Source organism: Argentina silus (genome assembly GCF_951799395.1).
Source record: "Argentina silus genome assembly, chromosome: X".
Lineage (NCBI taxonomy): Eukaryota > Metazoa > Chordata > Actinopteri > Argentiniformes > Argentinidae > Argentina > Argentina silus.
Window position 1 is genome coordinate 20,653,969 of NC_139653.1, and position 23,040 is coordinate 20,677,008.

Sequence of the window (23,040 nt, forward strand, 5' to 3'; positions counted from 1 at the left end):
GGTTTACGAATAGGCTGCAGAAGAAGATGCCAGTTGTAGAGCTGCTGTTCGCGCTATGTACAAAACATGGTGCATATGCGGATGCAAAATTATAATGCAGTGCATACGTAAATGCATTGTGCGTATTTTGTATTCTGGCCATACATTTACAAAATATTTAAAATACACTTTGAGGTCCAAAGTAGGCTGTTTTTTCTGCTCTCACTCAAAGGCATTTGCCAAGCTCACCAAGAAAATGCTTCCGAGTAGTATCAGGCTGTAAAGAGGATATATGCAATTACACAATTTACAAAAAGATGCAAATACATTGACACAAATCTTACTTTTACATATTTGTTGACTTGTAGCCTATGCCTGCCTGCGTACGCCTACTCATAAAGGCCAATGATGAACAAGTAATCATAGACTATAGGCCTACATCCTTTGCTTTTTCACATGTTAATATAAATCTTTCAGATTGTAGTGTTTGAATTAAATTTCTTTTTACTGGATTGATGCTCAAGTCCAACCCACGGGACGCTGACGTGAGAGGCAGGGAAGCGACATCCGAGGAAGGGAGGGCGCAGAGGCGTAGAGACAACGGCGCCATGCGACACACTCGGACAGATGGCTAGCCTGAAAATGTTCAGGATTGCACGAAGTGCAGACTTGACCGAAATGGTGTGTTTGAATGCACCTTTTCTCATTATACTTTTATACTTGTTGGAATGAACGATTACGTGTAATGAAATTATTAGGTCTTAAATCGTGGGGAGATGGTTTTCCGTTTCATTCGGTGTGGCGTGGCAGGCAGTGGATCATTTCCAAACTTATTAGTAGCAGGGCGCGTGTAAAGGATTGGATTTAAAGAGACCGTACACACATCCATTACAAATATGGAGAAGCAGAGTACACTGGATTTGGACCGAGAGCGACAGTATTGTGAACTTTGTGGAAATATGGAGAACCTACTGAAGTGCGGCCGGTGCCGAAATTCCTTTTATTGCAGCAAAGAACACCAGAAACAGCACTGGAAGAAGCACAAGCTTATTTGCAGAGAGGCCGAGAAGACGCTGATTTCAAAACAGAAACTCGAACCCCGGCAACCGTCTGAGGACGGTAAAGAGGGAAAGGGGCAACCGCAACAAAAGAACCATGCAGAACCAGAGGACAACGCATCCCCGAGCGGTGAAAGCATGAAAGGGTTTATTACGAACGCAGAGGGACCCGGGGTCCCTGACAACAACCAAGGCGGGGATGGATCTAATAATACCAAACCCAACGGACAAACTAGATCTTCGCCTCAAAAACTTGCAATGGAGTATATAGTGCCATGTATGACTAAGCATGGCATCTGTGTCGTTGACAACTTTCTAGGAGGGGACACTGGGTTGTGCATTTTAGAAGACGTAAAAGCCTTGCATGAAACCGGCAAATTCACCGACGGCCAGCTGGTCAGTCCAAAAAGTGACTCCACTAAAGATATTCGTGGAGACAAAATAATATGGATCGAGGGAAGGGAAGCCGGGTGCCAGAAGATACGTTTTCTTTTGAGTCGTATGGACGACTTGGTCAGGCATTGTAATGGTAAACTGGGAAACTACACAATAAATGGAAGGACAAAAGTAAGTAGTGCAGGTTAAACAAATAAATTATGGTTATTTCAATAGAGGGCATAGGCCTATATAGCTGCATTCAAAATGTAGACTAATCCATTTAGAGAGCGAACTACAGGCCTATGGATAGTACCTTTCTTCACACGTCATTGAACTGCATTTCATATCGGGTTTCTCTACCTGCAACGTTTCAAACGTGGTAGATAGAAATGTATTCCTGGTTGCACTTTATTTTACAGTAGGCGGCTACTGTTACATTGGTAATTACATATTTTGTATTTACTTGGAACCAACGTGGTAATTCTGGTAGGCCTACTAACTTCAAATAATTCACATATTTGATAACTTATTCTTTGCTATTATGAATCCCAAATAACCAAACGGTTAATTCATAGGTTATTACTGTATTATTACATTGTGTCATGTACTTGTCTGTCCCGTGAAAGTGCAGCAAATGTAAGTACTCCATGGAACTATTAATTAATGAATCCACCTACCATAGATGATGTCAAAGTTTAAATCATTCCTACATCCAATTAATTGTGGGGAGTATTCTGCTTGAAAAATAATTTAACATAGACTATGCTTACTAATGCTATCAAACACTTCATTCATAATTACCTCCTACAATGCTCTTGTATATCTGCTTTTCAGGCATTGTGAAGATCTTCTTCACATGCTTATGCAGCTGAGTTTTTCAGCACAAGACCACTTATCGCTTGCTGCATAGAGTTGATGTGCGCAAACAAGAAGCCTTTTTTAGGATGGTGTAGCAGGAAATATTCATCAGATGAGTGGACATTAGTAAAGAAGAGCAGGGTAGTATTTGGAAGTAGATCCAAAGCGGACAATGTGCATGTTATTTACAGGGATGGTTAACTCAAAATACAAATGAGCATATTCCACTTAGGCTTCCTTATCTGTAAACTACTCACCAAGATAATGTTTGGATATTGAGTTCCCCTCTCACTTATATACTTCGTGGCCATATTTAGGGGTTTATGCACAAGGTGCTGAAACTAGGGCTTCAGCGATTAATCAAAGTAATGCATGACGTTCTACATTTGTTGATTTGCATATTTATGACTGACTTACCGTTTTGTTTTGAAGATGGAGGAAGGCTCCTCCAAAAAAAACTCTGACCCAGAGTGTCGAAAGTGTGGAAATACTTTAGAAACCAAATAACATGGTGCTTTATTCATGTGCAAAGCCCAAATGGCATACAGCAGTACAACTGCCATGCACGAACACGAAAAGAAAGCATCCCAAGGACCATGTGGGACACACAGGATGGCGCAGCAATGTAAGCGAAGTGTTGATGCTAGTTAGATAGCTATGTACTGTAGCTAGGCAGCTATTGCTAAGTTTTAAGTTTTTCACATTGAAAGGGCTGCATTCAATTCAGTGTATGCTTGCGTGACTAGTGAAGTTATAGCGTTCTATAAAACGATAGCCGCCTTTCCCCCCAGCATTTCATGCAGCATTTAGCTGGGCATAAATACATTTCATGTCATGATAAACGCTTTGTCACATCAAAATACGCACAATATGCCAACTGATGGTGTTCTATTCTTATAAGACAGTGAAGTACTTATAAAGTCAAATAGGTCAATAGTAGGAAGACATGGATAATTGCGTGTACTCACCCTTACCTGTATAGTAGGCATCCATACTCCACAGAATTTACATGTATTAATCAAATGAATGTGCTATGATGAACTGATCATTTCAATATAAAATGAAGTATATGACCACTGAATGATGGCATTACAGCTACCCACGCTTTAATGCATTTGGAAAAGGTATCTCAATATCATTGCATTCAAAAACATGTTTTTTTTGTAAATTAATTGTTTAGACTTATCGATTAATCTATAGTTGCAGCACTAGCTGAAACCCTATTGTAATTATAAGAGTTCTTATTATATATTATGTAATTTTTCCGTTGGCCATATATCAAAGAACCGAATGGTGAACATTTTCTAATTGGGAAGTCCACGTCAACTACTTCTCTGAAACCATAAATGGCACCCGTCGGCTTATAGGTGGCGCTGTAATAAGTCTCCTACAATGATCGGCCTGTTTGCCTTAGAGTAATGAAATCCACTATACTGATCCCTGTCCTCACAAGGAACAAATTTGCCTCAATAAATTCCGCCTAGATTGATTTTCCGCCATCTTCGTACTTTATGTTCACTGCACTTGTCGCTAACCAAGGTGATTCAAAATCATCGATTCTTTCATTAATGACAAAATCCCACACAAATTAATATTTCATATATCAATATTCAAACACTTATCAATCCAGGTCATTTTGTTCAATTTACATGATGGTTGACATGGGCCTCGAGGATATCACTCTGAAGACCTGTACTGACTTTGGTAGTGATCCGTCAAAAATGGTCCAATACACACAAATCAAAATTCACATTTCATATAGGCTTATTAAAACAGTTTTACTAAACTAAATCCAGTTCAGTTTTCACATTTAAAGTTGTCATGGGCATCAAGGACATCCCCCTGAAGACCTGTACCGACTTTGGTGTTGATGTTGATGGTGCTTATATGGCTTGAACCCTGTTTCATTGCTGCTCACAGATATATTTTGTTTTGTTAGTGTCACTAGTGTCCCATTCATTCTAATGTCTAAAGCACCTTACACATACTTGAAATTACATTGAAAGAATCCGTGGCATAGGACTTTTACTCATTTCATCTTTCACTTCTGTGTGTCTGGGTTGTTTAGGCCTTTGAGACATGCATAGAAGACAGGCTGACAGATAGGAAAGATGTGGGTAGACCTTTGGAGGAACCAAGACAGTTATCTTTATGATTTAGGCCTCATTAGTATGAGAAATAAGTCTAACAAACATCCTTTACTCCACTGCAAAGGCAAATTCAGTAGCAGTTATCACTATCATCCTATCAACTATAGCTATTAACGTAGTAACTAAATATGTCAATAATGCTTTCAGACTATATAACAGCTAGACTGCTATGCTACTTAGCTTAGATTGTGCACAGCAGTATCATTAACAAGATCAAAGTATCTTCCCAACCTAGCCCTTGCAGACTATGAGCTTCCTCCTAGTGAGCCCTGTCTGACCCCTGGCTTGCGTGTGACCCGGGTGCTCTATAGCTCCCATTCACTAATGCTGATCAGATCACCATGACCCCATGTCCTGAGACGGACCCGGGAGAGGATGAGCTCCTATTCTCCTGGGAAAATAATCTGTCCCACACGAGTACAACGCTGGCCTCATCTGCTCTGCTGCAATTGTGCTTTTGCTACTAGATTTTGATCTGCGTTCTTAAAAGATGGTTAGAATTGAATCCAAAGCTGGGGTCATATATTAAATTATCGATATAGGTCACACTTAACACTAAGTTGCCCCTATACCTGTGTTGTTACTATGTAATTACACTAGTTGCATAGTACATTGGTAATTTATTTGTGTAATAACACAAACCGCTCGACATCCATATGCTATGTAATGAACTAATGACTATAACAACATGAATACAATGTTGCTTCTACAGTAGTTACCATGTTACTACACAGGTATAGGGGCGAGTTTTGTAAAGTGTTACCGGGATATGTGCTGTCATGGGTGGGTGATCCCGGACCAATGCTTAGCATGTATATCCAGCAAGTCTGCCAGCTGAACAGGGTGCTGTTAACCATGGCTTTGACCCCAAAGCCTGAGGGCGGTGGAAGTTTGGCACACTTAGGTCAGGGCCTAAAAGGATTAGGATTAAGATGTTGAAAAGTGTTCTGTAGTATAAAACTGAAAGAAGATGATGGCTTTGATATTTACATCCCAATTAATCTTTTTGCTACAGCTCACCTAGCATTAACACATGGACATCATTTTACATTTTAAAAAATCCAGAGCTGCCTGCTGGTTTGTTCTGTTAATTGTGCAGAGGTCTGCTATGCTGTATGTTTTTTAAAGATGTCCAGCTGTCTTTTTGTTCCCCAGTCTGGTCCATAGTGGTCATCCTGTTGTTGATATTAGATAAAGTGTTTACAAGAAAGCACAAATTCCACGGTTCAGAGTAACCGTGGTTCAGAGTAACTACTCAGGGGTGTGCTATGCAGTTATGCAGCCAAGTAGCACGCCACCAATGCCGACAGCTTAGAGAATTAATAGCCCTGTCCAATCCAGGCCTGGACCTGTACAAGGGGAGTCAGCATGACACAAATGGAAAACTGTCAGGGTCAGTGGCTCAAAGGGAGACAACACAAAGTTCAATTCACAAAAGGAGAGATGGAGGAAAAATAAATTTCCTAAATTGTTATTTAGTGTCATTGTTATCGCTTTCCCTCTATAACATTGTGAAGACTAACAAGCAAACTCTCAATCTGGCTGTCATGCCATCATGGCCACTTACTGTAATCATCCCCCGCTTCCAGTTGGCTCATTCAACCCCTCTTCTCTCCCCTGTAGTCTAACTCTTCTCCAGGTCATCCCTGCTAAAAGAGAATATGTTCTCTGCCTATGTTTTTTTTAAGGGTTACATAAAAATTAAATATGTTTTTCACCCTTTTCAAGTTGTGTTTCAAGGCTGAGGTGATGGCAGTTTTATTTCCTTTTAAACATGTCTTGTATTCTGTAACACAAACAACATATTACATCATGGAGAACCCTCTGTGTATGTACATTTAGCAAGTGGCAATGTCGGGATTGCTGCTCTCTACAGGAAGATGACACTTGACCTAGATTGTTTTACTCAGAATTTGAGCAGGCTAGAGGAAGTCATGTGGTGGTGTCCCCCTGAGAGACGCTCAGTCTTGGGCTGCCTGAGACCCGCACGCTCCTCCTCAAGTGACACCCACTTTCACCAGAACAACCCATAACCCTAGTAACCTGTCTGTTGGCCTTTACAGTTGTCAAGAACTCCCTTTAGTGATTGAACTATAGGCTATGAGGTTTGACTTTGGTGTAAGGTTCCCTCTCTAATGCATGTTCAATTATTGTGTTCCTATTTGTTATTCTTTGGTTGTCTGAGCCCCCTGGCCTGAGCATTGAGAAAGAAGGGGTCTGTTTTGACTGCTCGCAGTTGGAGGGATGAGCGGAGGAAGACCAGAAGAGCAAAAGATAGAGAAAAAGCACACACAGCTGAACTTTGGACACAAAGTTCAGCTGTTGGTTACAATACCTCTCCTTTACATTTACATTTACGGCATTTAGCAGACGCCTTTATCCAAAGCGAGTTACTTAAACAAATGTATTTGTTGTAAGTGAATCATCTATCCATCTATCCTCTCCTCTTTTACCACAAGCTCCATTATATAAAGGATATCCAACATGAACATGAGAACAAATCCCACCCAACTCAGATGTTATTGTAGGATGATGAAACATAGAGAATGCTTTTATCACTGGCAGAGAAAGTGTATCACTGTCTGATCCTATTACAGAATGGACACAGTTAATTTGGCTCCCACACTAGCTGAACTGCACACTTTCCCTCTGCTCTCAGTGACGCTGGTTTTGGGTTACTAGTGCTCATGCCTCATTCCAGATTTTCCCTAATCTTATGAATGGCAAACAAATGGGATTTGTATGGGAGGCCGCTGTGTGAGGTGATGACATTAGCGTGTAAATTACCATTATGGCATTGCCATCTTCAAGTGTTTTTCAACATAATATTCAAGTGTTTTTTCACTGAACAGTGGAAACTATTTCTTTTGCCTTTTTCTGTTTTCAGTTTTGGAATTCATCCCAGAGGATGGCCTAGGATGCTTGCACAAAGTTAGACTTTGCTTTTAGCTTTTGTCTAGCTATGGTAGACCTGCATTATACCTTTTTGTGATCCCTGTAGATGATTTACAGTGTTACCAAAAATAATCTTTGTGTTTCCCCTGTGATCTAGCCACGGAGCAAGGTTTAAAGGTAGCACTAGCACTATATATCTGTTTCCATTGTTCTCACTCAACAAATAAGAACCAGGTCGTTACTTAAACAGTGACTTCCTTTTTGGGTTGCACCACTATCTGACTGATAAAAGTTATCCTCTGCAAGCCCCAAACTGTCATGTTTCCCACACTCCCCTACACTCCAGGGTCTCTATCCTAACTGTTTGTGCTAGTGTTTGGATAAGCGTCTTTTCCGCTGAGAGCGGACCCCTTACAGTTTTCCCCTCTCTCAAGCCCTCATTCATGGCTTACATCAATATGCTCTCCAAGTTTAAAGTGATAAAAAGCTTCACTCTAATGTCAGAAATATCCAGAGGCATTGAGTGTAGCAAGGAGTGAGAGTTCTTAAATGTTGTATTGGGCTGGACCTCAAAGAGCACTGTTTGCAATTCCCTTGTGTAAGGCTCTAGAGAGAAGTTGAAACCCCAAACCACCAGAGCATGAAAAAGAGAATTGCCTAGGACCTGTTATAGGGAAAAACTTAAAACAAATTTTGTTTTATTTTATAATTGTGTTTATTTTATGTCTAACTCACTTATCCTGTGATCAGAGACCTTGGTGCAGGTAACAGGTGCTTGGCATTTTGTGTCAAGAACATTCACATCACCTACACTCTCAGTAGGAGATGCAGTATTTTTGTGTTTTTATCCATCCAAGAGGACTGCTCCCTACTGGAGATATTGGTGTAATTTGATAAATCCCTGCTTGGATAAGTCACATTAGAACGTGCTTGTTTTGTGTCCCACTGGACATAATGATGCTCAATTCCCCGTCCTCTGAATGTAAGCTTGATTTATTTGAGGTCTGATTTGCAGTTGTCTAAGGCTAATTGAGTACAGGGCAGGAAAATAAACATTAGCACAAGGCAATCTCTGCATGGATTTGTTCCACTTCATATCGAAGGAACAAGCCAAACATTATTGTTCCAGTAATGAATTGTTGGGCATTAGCCAGAGATGCCTTGTTTGTTTAAGAATGCTCAAAGAAGAAACTGGTCTATAGAAACCTGGTTAAGAGCAGTGGCAGTAAGACAGCCTAAATGTATACTAAAGGTCTGCACTGGTCCAAGGACCCCACCTCCACCCCAAGACGTACTCTCTCTCTCTATCTCACTCCCCCCCCACCTCTCTCTTGTTCTCCCTCCTGCTCTCTCCCTCCGAATGCCAGCCAGCCTCTGAGGCTGTGTCTGTGGAATGTAAATAAATGGCACGCAGAGCAGGGTCAGCCTCCTAATGAGGGCCACAAAGGAACGCGGAAGAATGACGCTGGGATGGGAAAGGAGAGAGAGAGAGTGGTTAGTGATGAAGATGGCAAGGAAAGAAATCATCAATTGGTTCTTGTGGACTTTAAGCACACTTTAAAGGTACAATCTGTAATTCAAACAACAACAAAGCGTGATTCCCCACCACTTTTTTGGTAAACAACTGACAGATGGTTGGTGAAGAAACTTATTCACTCATAAAAATTAAACATTAATTTAAGGTTCATTTAAAAACTACATGTGAAACCACTAAGAACCCCAGGGCCAATTGCAGGAATAATTGAAGCATTCTTGTTTCAGACATCTCATGACTTCAAAAACATTTTAATCCCATAAAGAAAGGGCAATAGTGAGATATGGGGAAGGGGATATTTGGGATTAATCTGCAGAGAATGAAACATGGAGAGAGATGATTTTACAAGAGGGGCTACTGTTATTTGGAATAAACTACTTATCTTTCACAGACATTGGCCTAAACCAAATTGTCAGTAACAGTCTAATTTCTAAATCAAGTTTAAGTAGCGTACCTGGTAACTAACTGTACACGTTTTGTTGGTCTAGTTTCCTCCTTAAGTCCATGACCAGCTCCTTTAGTTTTGCTGATGTTCAGAAAGATATTGTTATCCTGGCACCAGTCCGCCAAGACTCTTACTTCCTCCTTGTAGGCTGACTCATCGTTATTAGTGATCAGGCCAACCATGTTGGTGTCATCAGCAAAGTTGATGGTTGGAGCTGGCCACAAAGTCATGGGTGAACAGGGAGTACAGTATGGGGATGAGCACACAACCCTGGGGGGCTCCTGTGTTAAGATTCAAACTATTAGATATACATTGTACATTTCAAGAGGTTAAGCAGATTATGATAATTCAGAGCACACATTATATATGCCATTTAGCTGATGCTTTTATCCAAAGCGACTTACATTGCATTGAGTGCATACATTTCAGTATATATGGTCCCAGCAGGAATCAAACAACCTAAGCGTTGTTAGCGCCATGCTCTACCAACTGAGCTACAGAGGACCACATTGACCAATATAGTTATATTAAACAAATCTATAAATGAGCTTAAGAACTGTCCAATGAGCAGTTTGCAATTACATTCTAGACAAATATAGACAATGCCCTGTTCCTCCTGTAGCAAGCTATTTTAATTTCCCATTTCCCACGTGCTAACAGAGAATAACATATGTTCAAGACTATGTTATCATGTGTTATGGGGGGGGGGAGTTCAGAAAGGACTGAAGTAGAGGCAATGCTAGCCTATTTGATGAAATGGGAATAATATCTCTTGTATTTCAACCCTTCTCAGCTCAAGAGTTCCAAATGTGAGCATGTGCTGCTGGAGTATTTCCTGCCAATAGTGCCTGATAGTGTGTGTGTGTGAAGGCGTGGTGAAGAGGGGGCATTGCTGCCTCTGTCTGTGTGAAGGCTCTTACACCTATGGTCTAAAATCGGCCCCCGCCTTCATGTTTCATCCACACACTTTTTCCTGGCAGTGACTAATATGTTTACCCATCTCTGGCCTTCCAGTATGAGCCTGGCGGGGAATCAGCGAACCTCCCTCACGCACTGCATGTAGCAAGACCATTCAAATACTGCTCTCCTTGGAGAGGCCAGGAGTCAAAGTTTACATCAGTTCACTCTCTCTTTTCCATCCTCCACTCTCATTCTCTCTCTCTCAAACACACACACACTGTATCTCCCTTTTGCTTTTTCACACACAACTTTACTAATGTCTATGGGGTTTGGCTCACAGGAAACTCTTTGTTAGTTTACATTCCCCTCACCCCTTAGAGCGCACAAGGCAACCAACGGGGGGACATTTTTAACAAAGTAGTTTGTCAGGCAGCGTCACTGAAGCGAGACTCTCACCCCTTCGAGATATGGGTCTTTTGGAGACAGCTTTGAAGGCACTGATTGAGGTCACCACCGGCATGTGCAGTATCACTGGACTGGTGCAAGCTAAATATGGACTGAGGCAAGTGCAGCTGTGTTGAAATATGGCAGTATAAAGAGTTATACGAATGAAAGCCGGTTTTTGCCTGAAGAACGGTTGTCTTGGTTCCCTTAGCAAAATAGGCTCTTGTAAGTGCCTCCTCAACATTATGGTGAAATACAATGAAAGAGCAACGACATTTCCTGTGGTCAATGCATTCCAGTCCCATTTGCTGTGTCAAGAGAACCAAAAGTCCCCAAATGAAATGAAACACAAATGGCCAACATACATTATTCTATGACAGTGGGCCCCAATTTGCTTTCGCTAAAGAGTTTTTACATTTTTAGTGGCCATGGCTGCTAAAATTAAAATTTCGTTCAGCAAAGTTTCAGTTGGCATAGAGGCTGAGGGGGTCTACGGTAGTGAGTGGGTGGAGATAATTTAATATGATATGAAGATGTCCATTGTTCACACCAGTCAGGATTTCACTGTGAATGTTAGAATGGATATTTTTGACAAATTAAATGCCCATACTATTAGTTGTAGGCAACGGATGTAACCACAAGATAAAGTGTATGATATCATAATCTAAGCACTAAACAAGCCTACAGTGGCACACCAAATTCTATGTGCTGTATGTCTCCAAATGCTGTTTAATGGACCTGTAGCAACTTTTTCATTTGCGATTTACGGAAAAAATAGCCAATTCTCCATTATCTCTTGCAACCCCCATTAATCATGATTACCTGCCACTTTAGTGTAGTCTTACAGTTGCCTATATGCATTTCTTTATATAATTTCACACCTTTTTGGTTTCCTGTCAGGACTGTATGGTTAGTATTACAGTAGCCTATTGTAGGCCTACTTAAGGTCACTGGCAATAGTGGATAATAGTAAATGTAAAAAGACATACATCATAGGATCATTGTGCGAATTTCTTAGTTACGTGACCTTACAACTAGCAAAGGAATTTGGTGGTTGAAGGTGCAGCCGTTATTGTCCCCCAACAATGAAATCGGAGAGGGGACTGCTAAAATTCTCCATTCATATGTCAAAAGCTTTTTCTCCGAGACCACTGAGGCAATTTTGATGAAAATTCGGTGAATAATGGGTCTTGCCATAGAGATGGGTCTGGCTACGAATGCAGCTGTAGACATAAAGCCGAACGAATTTGGGAATAATATTTTGTGAGTGAGGTTTGTTATGCAGCATAATTTAATACCGACAGAAACCAGAGTTGTGTAACCTTGGTTTATAGACAGCTGCGTTTGTAACCAAATAATTTGCCTGTGCAAATAGTTTGTTTTATCTAACGAATTTGGGAATAATATTTTGATAAGTCAAAGCAAAGCTGTAAGAAGCAAGACTGAGAAATATTGGTTGTGCAAATAGTTTGTCTTAGCCTATTGGTGAAATTGTGTTTGAAGTAAAGGCGTCTTGTATTAATACAGAGTTGGTATCATAGTAGCCTAATGGCGCCCAAATTATTGTTCTCTTTGGTCACAGAAGGTGATCGAACCAAGAGAAAAGCCCTCCCTGTGCGCAAGGGGGACACAGCACTGTACAACTGAGAAAACCAGAGTGTCATTGTAAAACATTTATGAATAAATGTCTAGCTTCATTGACTGGTTTCTCCATCACTCTCCGTTTATAGAGGGGCGCTACATCATTCGTATGGGACAACATGTTTACTGTACACTTGTTCAGTTTGGAAATGTACACGAAAACTAGCATAGATGTTCGGTAAGCTGAGCAACTCACATTTCACATGAAACGAAACCGGTGCTTTTACATTATTCTAACTGACTGCTCGAGGTTACAAGTGTGTAGGAATGACGCCACCTGTCGTAAGACAATGGCGTGGGGGTGGATTTACATAGACCTATTGTATGCTAGTTTCTAGCATTTTCTCAAAATATTACGATTTAATATGTGGGATTTTACAACTTTCGGTAGTTTGTGCATAAAGGATCTCCAGACGTATTTTCTATTAAGTATGTATGCATATTTTCCTATAATCTGATTTTGATTTTGTACCCTATCAAAGATATCCACCATTCCATAATTTCATGAGTAATTGGCACAGAGTGGAGGCGATCGATGTTTTAGGCTGACAGAATGTAGTAATGCGAGAATATACACTAGGTCTACTTCCACACATTTATATGTACTAGTGGTATGAGGGATTATCCCCGACAGACAACAACTGCTGCTGTTATGATCAAATAACTGTCTATTTTCGCCTATTGGTAATTGTTTAACGTGGAACGTCATAGGTGTTATGCTAACTCCCTTTGGCACGTCCAAGTGCCCTGTGTAAGTGATGGAACAGTGAAGCATTTTTCCTTCTTTTTGCTCTACACTCCAAAGGCTTCGATTTGAAATCAAACAATTATTAATTAGATTAAAGTAGAAATCATCAGTTTTTATTTGATGGTATTTGTGTCCATATTGGTTTCACCATTCAGAAATTACACCATTTTTTATGCATAGTCCCCCTATTTAGGGTACCCAAAATTAATGGGACAGATTTATCAAATGTCCAAATTAAGCACTCATATTTAGTATTTGGTCAAAAATCCTTTGCATGCATTAACTGCCTGAAGTCTGCGACCCATTGACCCCACCAGACGCTGAGTATCTTCTCTCATGATGTTCTGCCAGGCCTGTATTACAGCCATCTTCAGTTGTTGTTTGTTTTGATTGTCTTTTTGCCAAGTGTAATTAATTCCTATGCAAATCAGAGACCCTATAAAAACAAAGATATTAATTCCAAAATTACATTAACTATTATCCTTGCATTAAGATGGACTCAATTCAATTTATTGAGTGATTTGTTGATGACATTTTTGTATTTTAGCTAATTTTAAGAGTGTCATAGCAAAGGGTCTGAATACTTATGTACATGAGGTATTTTTGTATTTATATTTTAATAAATTTACTGAAATTTCTAAAAACCTGTTTTCGCTTTGTCATTCTGGGGTATTGTGTGTGGATTGATGGCAAATTATTTTAATTAAACCCATTTTAAATTGAGTCTATAACAAAATGTGGAAAAAGTGAAGGGGTCTGAATACTTTCTGAAGGCACTGTATATACACTCACTGAGCACTTTACTAGGAACACCTGTACACCTTCTCATTCATGCAATTATCTAATCAGCCAATCGTGTGGCAGCAGAACAATCCATAAAATCCTGCAGATACGGGCCAGCAGCTTCATGCAATGTTCTCATCAACCATCAGAATGGGGGAAAATGTTGATCTCAGTTGATTTTGACAGTGGCATGATTGTTGGTGCCAGATGGGCTGATGAGTATTTCTAAAACTGCTGATCTCCTTTCACGCACAACAGTCTGTAGAGTTTACTCAGAATGGTACAATAAAGAAAAAACATCCAGTGAGCGGCAGTTCTGTGGACGGAAACGCCTTGTTGATGAGAATGGCCAGACTGGTTTGAGCTGACAGAATGGTTACGGTAACTCAGATAACCACTCTGTACAATTGTGGTGAGCAGAAAAAACATCTCAGAATGTACAGCGCATCGAACCTTGAGGCGGATGGGCTACAACAGCAGAAGGCCACGTCGGGTTCCACTTCTGTCAGCCAAGAACAGAAAGCTGAGGCTGCAGCGGGCACAGGCTCACCAAAATTGGACAGTTTGGAAAAACGTAGCCTGCTCAGATGAATCTCGATTTCTGCTGAGGCACAGATGGTAGGGTCAGAATTTGGCGCCCACAGCATGAATCCATGGACCCAACCTGCCTTGTGTCAACAGTCCAAGCTGGTGGAGGTGGTGTAATGGTGTGGGGAATGTTTTCTTGGCACACTTTGGGCCCGTTAATACCAATCAATCATTGCTTGAATGCCACAGCCTATTTGAGTATTGTTGCTGACCATGTGCATCCCTTCATGGCCACAATTTACCCATCTTCTAATGGCTACTTCCAGCATGATAATGCACCATGTCACAAAGCAAAAGTCATCTTAAACTGGTTTCATGAACATGACAATGAGTTCAGTGTTCTTCAGTGGCCTTCCCAGTCACCGGATCTGAATCCAATAGAACACCTTTGGGACATGGTAGAACAGGAGATTCACAGCTTGAAAGTGCACCTGAAAAATCTGCAGGAATTGCATGATGCAATCATGTCATCATGGACCAGAATCTCAAAGGAATGTTTCCAACATCTTGTGGAATCAATGCCACGAAGAATTGAGGCTGTTTTGAGAGCAAAGGGAGGCCCCACCCAGTATTAGTATAGTGTTCCTAATAAAGTGTTAAGTGTGTGTGTGTGTGTGTGTGTGTGTGTATATATATATGAATACTATATATATATATTTGCTGCAGAGTAGGAAGTGCAAGCATTTCAATCAAACTGGCCCTGTGCTGGCACAGAGTGAGTCTCATCTGTGATATTCCTCTGGGAATGTCCTTCTTTGTGCTGTTTGAGTGTGTCCGCTGTTTACACTAGAGGTTTACAAGAACTCATGAGAGTTTACTGCAAACACCCCTAGCAGACCATGCAAGTCCTGTTAGAGCAGGAAACGGCAAGGGGAAGTTGACATGCGCTATGATATTTCCGGTTTATTTTCCCGCTAGTTTAAAGTTTATAATCTGAACACTGGTTTGTAAGTGAGCCCGCACCACACTGTGGTCTCAGGTGGGGTAGGGACAATAAAATCACCCCATGCCAAGGAAGTTAGCATACACAAATGTGGTGTGTAAACAATGGCATGTTTACACACATACAATTGAGTTACTTCAACCAATCTCTTCCTGCTCCTCCCTGACAGACTAGCACACACACACACACACACACACACACACACACACAAAGCCCTGTGTCCCAATTCCTTCAAACATGTACTTGTCAAATGTGTACTTGTGTACAAGTGTGCTCTCCCCTGTATGGATTAAAATATGTAGGGTTGGTCTAAAAGCCTAGGGGTTCCTTTCATTCCAAATTAACACATCGCCTTCCTTACTCCTCCTAATGAGTAAGCCCTTCACTGACGTTTAGATTACATTTCTGCAAGTGAAGCCTACCTGAACAAAGGGAAGTAAACGAGGGAAGGAGATTTAAAATCAATACCATTTCCTTCCTATACATAGCTATAATTGTATTGTTTTTAGCTATACACATTGGAAAGACATCTAATTTAACAGTAGATATAGCAAGCTGCTTACATTTGTATGCCTTACATCTTTGAATTGCTTTGAAAATGGCAGAGGAAGTGGCATGTTGAATGAATTGTGGGATACCCTTCACGCCGAAGGGATGTTTTTTGTTGACTTGGTGGAAGTGGATATTGGAGGGGATAGAATTACCCCTTTCCTCACTTCCAACGGAATGGAAGCACCTCGCTTTTTGCTGCCATCTTACATCTGGGTAAAACAGGAATTCCCCCTCGAGGGGAGGGAAGGGTATGCACTGAATCTAACATGTTTAGCAGAACAGACAGGAGCCCCTGTTTACACAAATCCTATGCTTTTTAAACCATTTGGGGTAGAGAAAAAGGTGGAGAACAGGGTCGCAGGGCTTTGGTCTTGCTCAGTCTATGACAATTGTTAAGAGAGCTCAAATGTTGTAAATGTAATTATGTTATGCTCTGGCAAATCACCCCTTCTAATCATTGTGTTTCCTTTATGTTTATAGGCAATGGTGGCATGTTATCCAGGCAACGGAACAGGATACGTGCGTCATGTGGATAACCCGAATGGGGATGGGCGATGTGTCACATGCATATATTACCTTAATAAAGATTGGGATGCCAAGGTATGTGAATACTGTCACTGTGTCTCAATACCATTTTATGTTTCTCATTTATCCCTAATTCCCTGGCCACTATGATAAGACTATTACCAATACTATTACCTTTTTTTTTTTTTTACAGTGGCCACTATTTCACATCTTATAGTCAGATGGTTCTTTACCCTGACAATAGTCTGTGGCCCAGGAGAAACTGTAATCCATGGTTCAAAGTTATTTAAATAGCCACTACTAACTTCATTTTACTGTAGGCACCACTACCAAAAAAACAGTATGAGTAAATAAATCACCTCGAAGTAACTTCCAACCAAGTCAGAGAGTTAATTTGAGATGATTTGGCCACACATATTGGAACGTTTGCACTGCAAAGTTAGCTGAAGTTATTTAAACAACTCAGTCAGTCTCCTCGGCGACTCTCCCTCTCCCATAATCCCATTAAAACACAGGGATCCAGCTAATCCTCCCAGACCAGACCAGAGCAGCATGAAGTACACACCCAAAGGAGCTTTCACAGTTAGGACGCTTACATAGGAAGTGCACAGACAGGTGGAGGGGAACAAGGTGTTCTCCAAAACATCTGACCTCCCACACATACAGTGTACACTAACACACTAACCAACCCTTCTCCAGTTGAGGAGAATAATCCTCACTCTAGTCACTTCTCTTGTAACATGTCTCTCACATCCCGAGATGGAAGATAACATTGAGCCTTCAAAAAAGAAAGAAAAAAAAAAGTCAAAGGTCATTGGCTTAGTGGAGCAGGAACTTACCAGTTTAGTTAAGGGGAAAAAACAGGATGCTGCATATCAGGAAACAATGATAATGTCATAACAAATAGCAACAATAATATAGAGGAGGGATAGTTTTTTGTTTTTTTCAGAGGAACCAGTGATAGGAAAAAGGCACGTCCAATACTTGACCTCCAGACCTGCTTAGGGAATTATCTAATTATAGGAAAGCTGTTTTGCCTGTAGAAGATAATATGTTGTATAATAGAGACTAGACTAATTCTCTGTCCTTCCATTAGGAGGTCATTAGCCACTATTGTGAAAATTCTGAGTGGTATGAAAAGTTGAATGCATACATTGGGAAAGTTGTCAACAACTCAACTGAACATACGTTTTCACACACAGCCAAGCCTGGTCCAATGTATTATTACTACCTCTATCCGATAGCTCTTTTTTGTTTGTTTGCATCTCTCTGACTTACACTAGAAAAGATAAATGAACGGTTTGGCAAGTTCTGAGGAAACATTCGGTTTTTGACTGTTGATCAAGATTTATATTTATATTTTATGCTTTGTCATAGTATGATTACTGTATTTTCACTCTCAGCGAAAGATCTCTGCCTTTATTCAAATGAGCCATCCTCAGAAAACAGATTAGACATGTAAATGTGTTAATTGCCATTTACTTTGTGATTGGCTGTGACTGTTGGGCCTTTGGTTAGCTTTTATGTTATAGAATTTGGTTGCCTGGATATCAAGACACCATCAGGGGATGACATGGCTGTGGAATGTCCATGTTCAATTGTTCCCATTATTTACCAACATTTTCACAGAGTTGAGAAAGATCCATGTATAGCTTCATTCTGATATCAAGGCCTGGCCTTACGTGTGTTTGTTTGTGTGTGTTGTGTGTTTTCTTTTTCATAGCCCTATGTTTGTAACTGAGACATACAATTGAAGAGCCCTTTAATCCCTCAAGCCTTCACCCAGTTGTTGTTCTCAATCCATTTCTTTCTTCCATGTCAAACAAAATATTTTTTTAAATGACTGTATATCACTCATAACATCATTTTTGTCTCGTCTTCTAGGAACATGGGGGCCTGCTTCGGATATTCCCTGAAGGGAAAACGCAGTTTGCCGACATTGAACCCAAATTTGACAGGTTGCTGTTCTTCTGGTCGGACAGAAGGAACCCTCATGAGGTCCAGCCTGCCCACGCCACCAGGTCAGCATCTTGTAACCACAACCTCAACCACTCTCACTGGTCCAGAACAGAGCTTTGACATCTCTGGTCCATCTGTCTCACTCCCTCTCCAAGATGCCTTCACTCTGACACACACATTTCATCTGTCTCCACAGGTATGCCATCACAGTGTGGTATTTCGACGCTAATGAGCGAGCCAGGGCTAAAGAAAAATACCTAACAGGTAGGCTTCGTCCACACTTTTACTCAGTTAATTTGTGTACACTTTTGTGTTATTGCCTTCCAAGTCAATGTTCTCTGTCCTGTTGATCAGCACTGGTATATATCTGTGCTGTGGAACATAAGATTTGGTGCTTGAGTTTGTGTTTAAATGCTTATCTTTTATGTAAAGATGTGCTTGTTAGCTTTACCCACATCCCTGTCTAAGTGGCTGTTTTGTTCTGTGTGCCCAGGTGCTGGAGAAAAAGGAGTGAAAGTGGAGCTGAACAAACCTTCTGATCCCAGCTAGTGAGAAGCCCAAGAGGTCCACAATCAGCCATGAAGTGCTCTGTTTTGAGAGAGAGATACCTAAACTCACTGTGTGTTGTGAGTGTGAGTGTGTGAGTGTGTGTGTGTGTGCGTGTGTGTGTGTGTGTGTGGACCCTGCTAGAGTGGGTGGGAGATGCATGATTATGGAGAAAAAAAGTGATTTTTTTTTCACTTTCCATCAAACATGGCTGACCCAACTGACCTTGAATGTGATGTCATTGTACTGCAAAGGACTCTCCTTTCTTCCTTTGGCTTTTCGGTGAAGAAAAAGAAAAGCTTACATTTAGAAAATGCTTTATGCATTAAGCCTTGAGAGACTGTTCATCTGTTATCTTTAACCTATTGGTTTTGCGGTTAATTCCTTAAAAGGTACAATGTTCTGCATACGCTTGTTGTGTTAATGCGATTCACAAGGAATGATCTGTTTTAAGCTGTGTTAAAATGCGCTTGAGTTTTGGATAACATAAGGAGTGATCTGAATTAAAACACATTATTGGACGAAATGTATTTATTTTGTTTTTATTTTGGCTATGATAATCTTACTTCAGATAGTGCCTGTCTGTCAACTGCACTGTCTGCAGTTGTTGGCCCCCTTTCCGGCTGTGGTAGACTATGAGGAAAGATGGTTGCATTTTGTAATGTTTTTCCAGAATCCCCCCCCCCATTTAACCACACCTTATAGCTGTCACTGTGGACTCGCACACCATAGTTCACACAAAACATATTAGGCCTTTCAACAGAACATTCATAGATTTAAAAGAAGAAATTTAAAATATGAATTAAATTCTAGCTGCCAATCACTTAGGAACATGTATTTATGTATCTCTGTGTCTCCCCTGACACTGACCAGAAATGTGTTGTATTCTCAATGAAAGTGGTGAACCATTAGCAATATGCTATACGCTAATTGAGCAAATACCTCAGATACTGGATAGTGGTGTAGTGAAAATACCACTTGATAAACAAAAGTGTTTGGGTTTTGGTGGAGTTCTAACAATTTTTTTTTACTTGACTGCTGTTTTGTCCAGGAACTGTGTATCATGGATCTTTGTCCTTGCTTCACACTGGATCAATTAAAGGGCATACTTGTAAATATTCAACTGGCTATAACAGTTTGGTGCAGTGGTTTTCACCATGTTTTGCTCTTAAACTTTGAGAGACAGGGAAGGGCAGTGTCATTGGTGCCTAATAGAGAAAATAAACAGTGATTCTGAAGTAAACATGTGTTTTTTCTATTCATTATCATATCTTGCATTGTAGACAACATTGCAATGAATGCTAATGCCCATAATTTCATGATTCACTCATAGTGAGCATGTGTTCTTCATGTACTAACTATGCCACATGAATCCACTAGAAAAGTTGCCCTTTTCAAAGTATGACTATAACTCTTGAGTGATGAATAAATTGTGACATGGCTCAATTATTATTAGTCATTACTTATCCTATGGTGATCCTGTGACTTATTATGTTGTCTTACACTGCCCTCTACAGGGTGCGTATTGAAATTAAAGCTTTTGCTTACAGATTTTATTGGTAGTGTGTATTTTTTTTTTTTTTTACCAATTTATGGAATATGTAGTTTCATTTTGAGGGAGTTGATACAGTTCCTTGTTGTACCCCACTGACCCCCATCCCCTCTCCTTTCCAAACAAGTAAGTGATGCAGGTAATGCAAGATCTCAGCAATAATCTGTATGAGAAAGGTTATTATTGTGGTGCTGTCACATGACTTTCATAGGGCCGATCCATTTATAAAGTGTTCTAGGTGCAGTGTTTGCTGTAATGTCAGTATCTCTCTCTCAAAACAGAGCACTTCATGGCTGATTGTGGACCTCTTGGGCTTCTCACTAGCTGGGATAAGAAGGTTTGTTCAGCTTCACTTTCACTCCTTTTTCTCCAGCACTTGGGCACACTGTACAAAACAGCCACTTAGGCAAGACACGTAAACAAGGCTCCGTATCTCTTCACCTTGCTACGGCCACTCTTGACTTCTATGGGCCCAAAATAGTCCAAGCCAGTGTGAGTGAATGGGGGAAGATCTGGTGTTATGCGTGTGAGCGGTAAATCAGCCATTTTCTGTTTCATAGCAGTGCCATGCCATCGTCTGCAGAGTGTGCAGTCGCGGGTTATTTTCCTTGCAGCCTGATTCGCTTTGAGAATCCAATATTTTGTCCTGAGCTTAGAAAGCATTTGATTTTTTCCACAATGACCTACCAGATGGTGGGTGTGGTTCAGAAGAAGTGTCAAGAAGTGGTCTACATTAGACAGAATGGCCGGGTGTTTAAAGTCCTCCGGCATAGCCAACTTACTCAATCTACCTCCCACTCTCAGTATTCCATCATTAAGAATGGGATCCAACTTGTAGAGTCTGCTACTCCTTCTTACAGCTTGGCCTGCTCGTAAGGCATTCACTTCATCCCTGAAGGCTTTCTGTTGCACATAAGCAACAAGTGATTCCTCAGCATCTGTAAAATCCTGCATGGATAGCTGCTGGTCGGATAGCTGCTTGTTCTTTGCATATTCTTTTTTAACTGATGCACTGTGTGAGTTACCTGCCTTTTTCAATTGGATAAAGTGTCTCAGAGTCCGCTTGAACTTCAAAAGCCATGCCGTAGATCTGATGAGTTTGTCCCATGATGAGAAGTATTCAATAAAGCGAGTCAGAGGGTCTTCATGTGCTGCTATAGCGAAGGCCACAACAGTTTTCTTTACCTCTGAGTCACTGTCAGAAAGCATGAGTGGTTCTGTGGAAAGTTTCGGCCAGTCAGCTTCGCATTTGGCCAGAGAGTCTGGACCGTTAAGCCAACATCCTTCTTTCAGAAAAGCCTCGGCTCGCATTCCCCTAGACGCATTGTCTGCTGGGTTGAGATCAGTCCTAATGTGACGCCACTGAGATTTCTGTGTCAGGTCATGAATCACAGATACTCGGTTAGCCACAAAAGTCTTGAATCTCTGAGTGTCATTCAGAATGTACTTCAGGACAGAAGTACTATCAGTCCAGAAGAAGGAGTCTGAGATCTGAAGCTCCAGTTCTTTCTTGAGCATATTGTCGATACGGGCGGCCAAAACTGCTGAGGTGAGCTCCATTCTGGGAATCGTGACCACTTTCAGGGGTGCAACCCTCGCTTTCCCCATCACAAACACAATGTGAGGAGGTCTGCTTCTGCTGGTAAATTTCATATAACTGACTGTCCCATAGCCACTGGCATCGCAGAAGTGGTGTAATTGGGTGTCAGTGACATCAAAATCCACGGGTTTGTAGCATCTTTTAATCTTGAAGTCAGAGATCCTGTGAAGATCTTTCTGCCACTCGCTCCATTTTGACGCAAGGGCAGTTGGGATTTCATCGTCCCATCCACAGTTGATCTTACACAGCTCCTGCTGTATCAGTTTTCCTGTGAGCATAACTGGTGATAAGAATCCCATAGGATCATAGACAGAATTGAGCACAGACAAGATTCCCCTTCGACTAACTGGTTGTAGTTTCAGAGTGGTGTCAAAGAAGAATGTATCAGACTCAACATGCCAACGCATGCCAAGTGCTCTCTCTACAGGAAGCTTGTCTTGGTCAAGATCAATGTTCTTTACTTCCTTTGCCCTTTCCTCTGCAGGTAAAGACGCAAGGACAGAACGACTGTTGCTGGTCCATTTGATAAGTTTAAATCCTCCAGTTGCACATATTTTCTTCAAGTTCTGAACTAGACTAATGGCTTGGTTTTCATCTGGAACTGATTTAACACAATCATCCACATAGAAATTGTGACGAATAGTGTTCAGTGCTGAGCTATCAGCTTTTCCCTCATTATACTCGGCCGTCTGCTTGAGGACAAAATTTGCACAGCTGGGAGATGAAACTGCACCGAATAGATGCACAGTCATTCGAAATTCTCTCAGTGCTTGAGTAGTGTCACCACCTGGCCACCACAAGAACCTCAGAAAGTCCACGTCCGTTTCAGGAATCTTCACTTGGTGGAACATTCCTTCGATGTCCCCCATCACAGCTACTGGTTCCTGTCTGAACTTCAGAAGTACCCCTAGCAAGGTGTTCATAAGGTCTGGGCCTTGTAATAACTCAGTGTTCAAAGAGGT

The 23,040-nt window shown here is 41.0% G+C and overlaps 1 protein-coding gene across 1 annotated transcript; it reads left to right on the forward strand.

Moving 5' to 3' along the window:
- The first annotated feature begins 579 nt into the window (after window positions 1-579).
- Window positions 580-20,220, forward strand: egln1a (egl-9 family hypoxia-inducible factor 1a). Its single transcript, XM_083695089.1, has 5 exons — window positions 580-1,604; window positions 16,377-16,496; window positions 18,306-18,442; window positions 18,577-18,644; window positions 18,874-20,220. The coding sequence occupies exons 1-5, from the start codon at window positions 876-878 to the stop codon at window positions 18,927-18,929; spliced, it is 1,110 nt and encodes a 369-aa protein (XP_083551215.1). The 5' UTR covers window positions 580-875; the 3' UTR covers window positions 18,930-20,220.
- Window positions 20,221-23,040: the final 2,820 nt, after the last annotated feature.

Bases quoted from the DNA above. Each gene is read 5' to 3' on its own strand.
- egln1a (XM_083695089.1), top strand. From the start codon at position 876: ATGGAGAAGCAGAGTACACTGGATTTGGACCGAGAGCGACAGTATTGT. The intron at 16,497-18,305 runs GTATGTGAATAC...CTCGTCTTCTAG, and splicing joins ATAAAGATTGGGATGCCAAG to GAACATGGGGGCCTGCTTCG. The intron at 18,645-18,873 runs GTAGGCTTCGTC...CTGTGTGCCCAG, and splicing joins TAAAGAAAAATACCTAACAG to GTGCTGGAGAAAAAGGAGTG.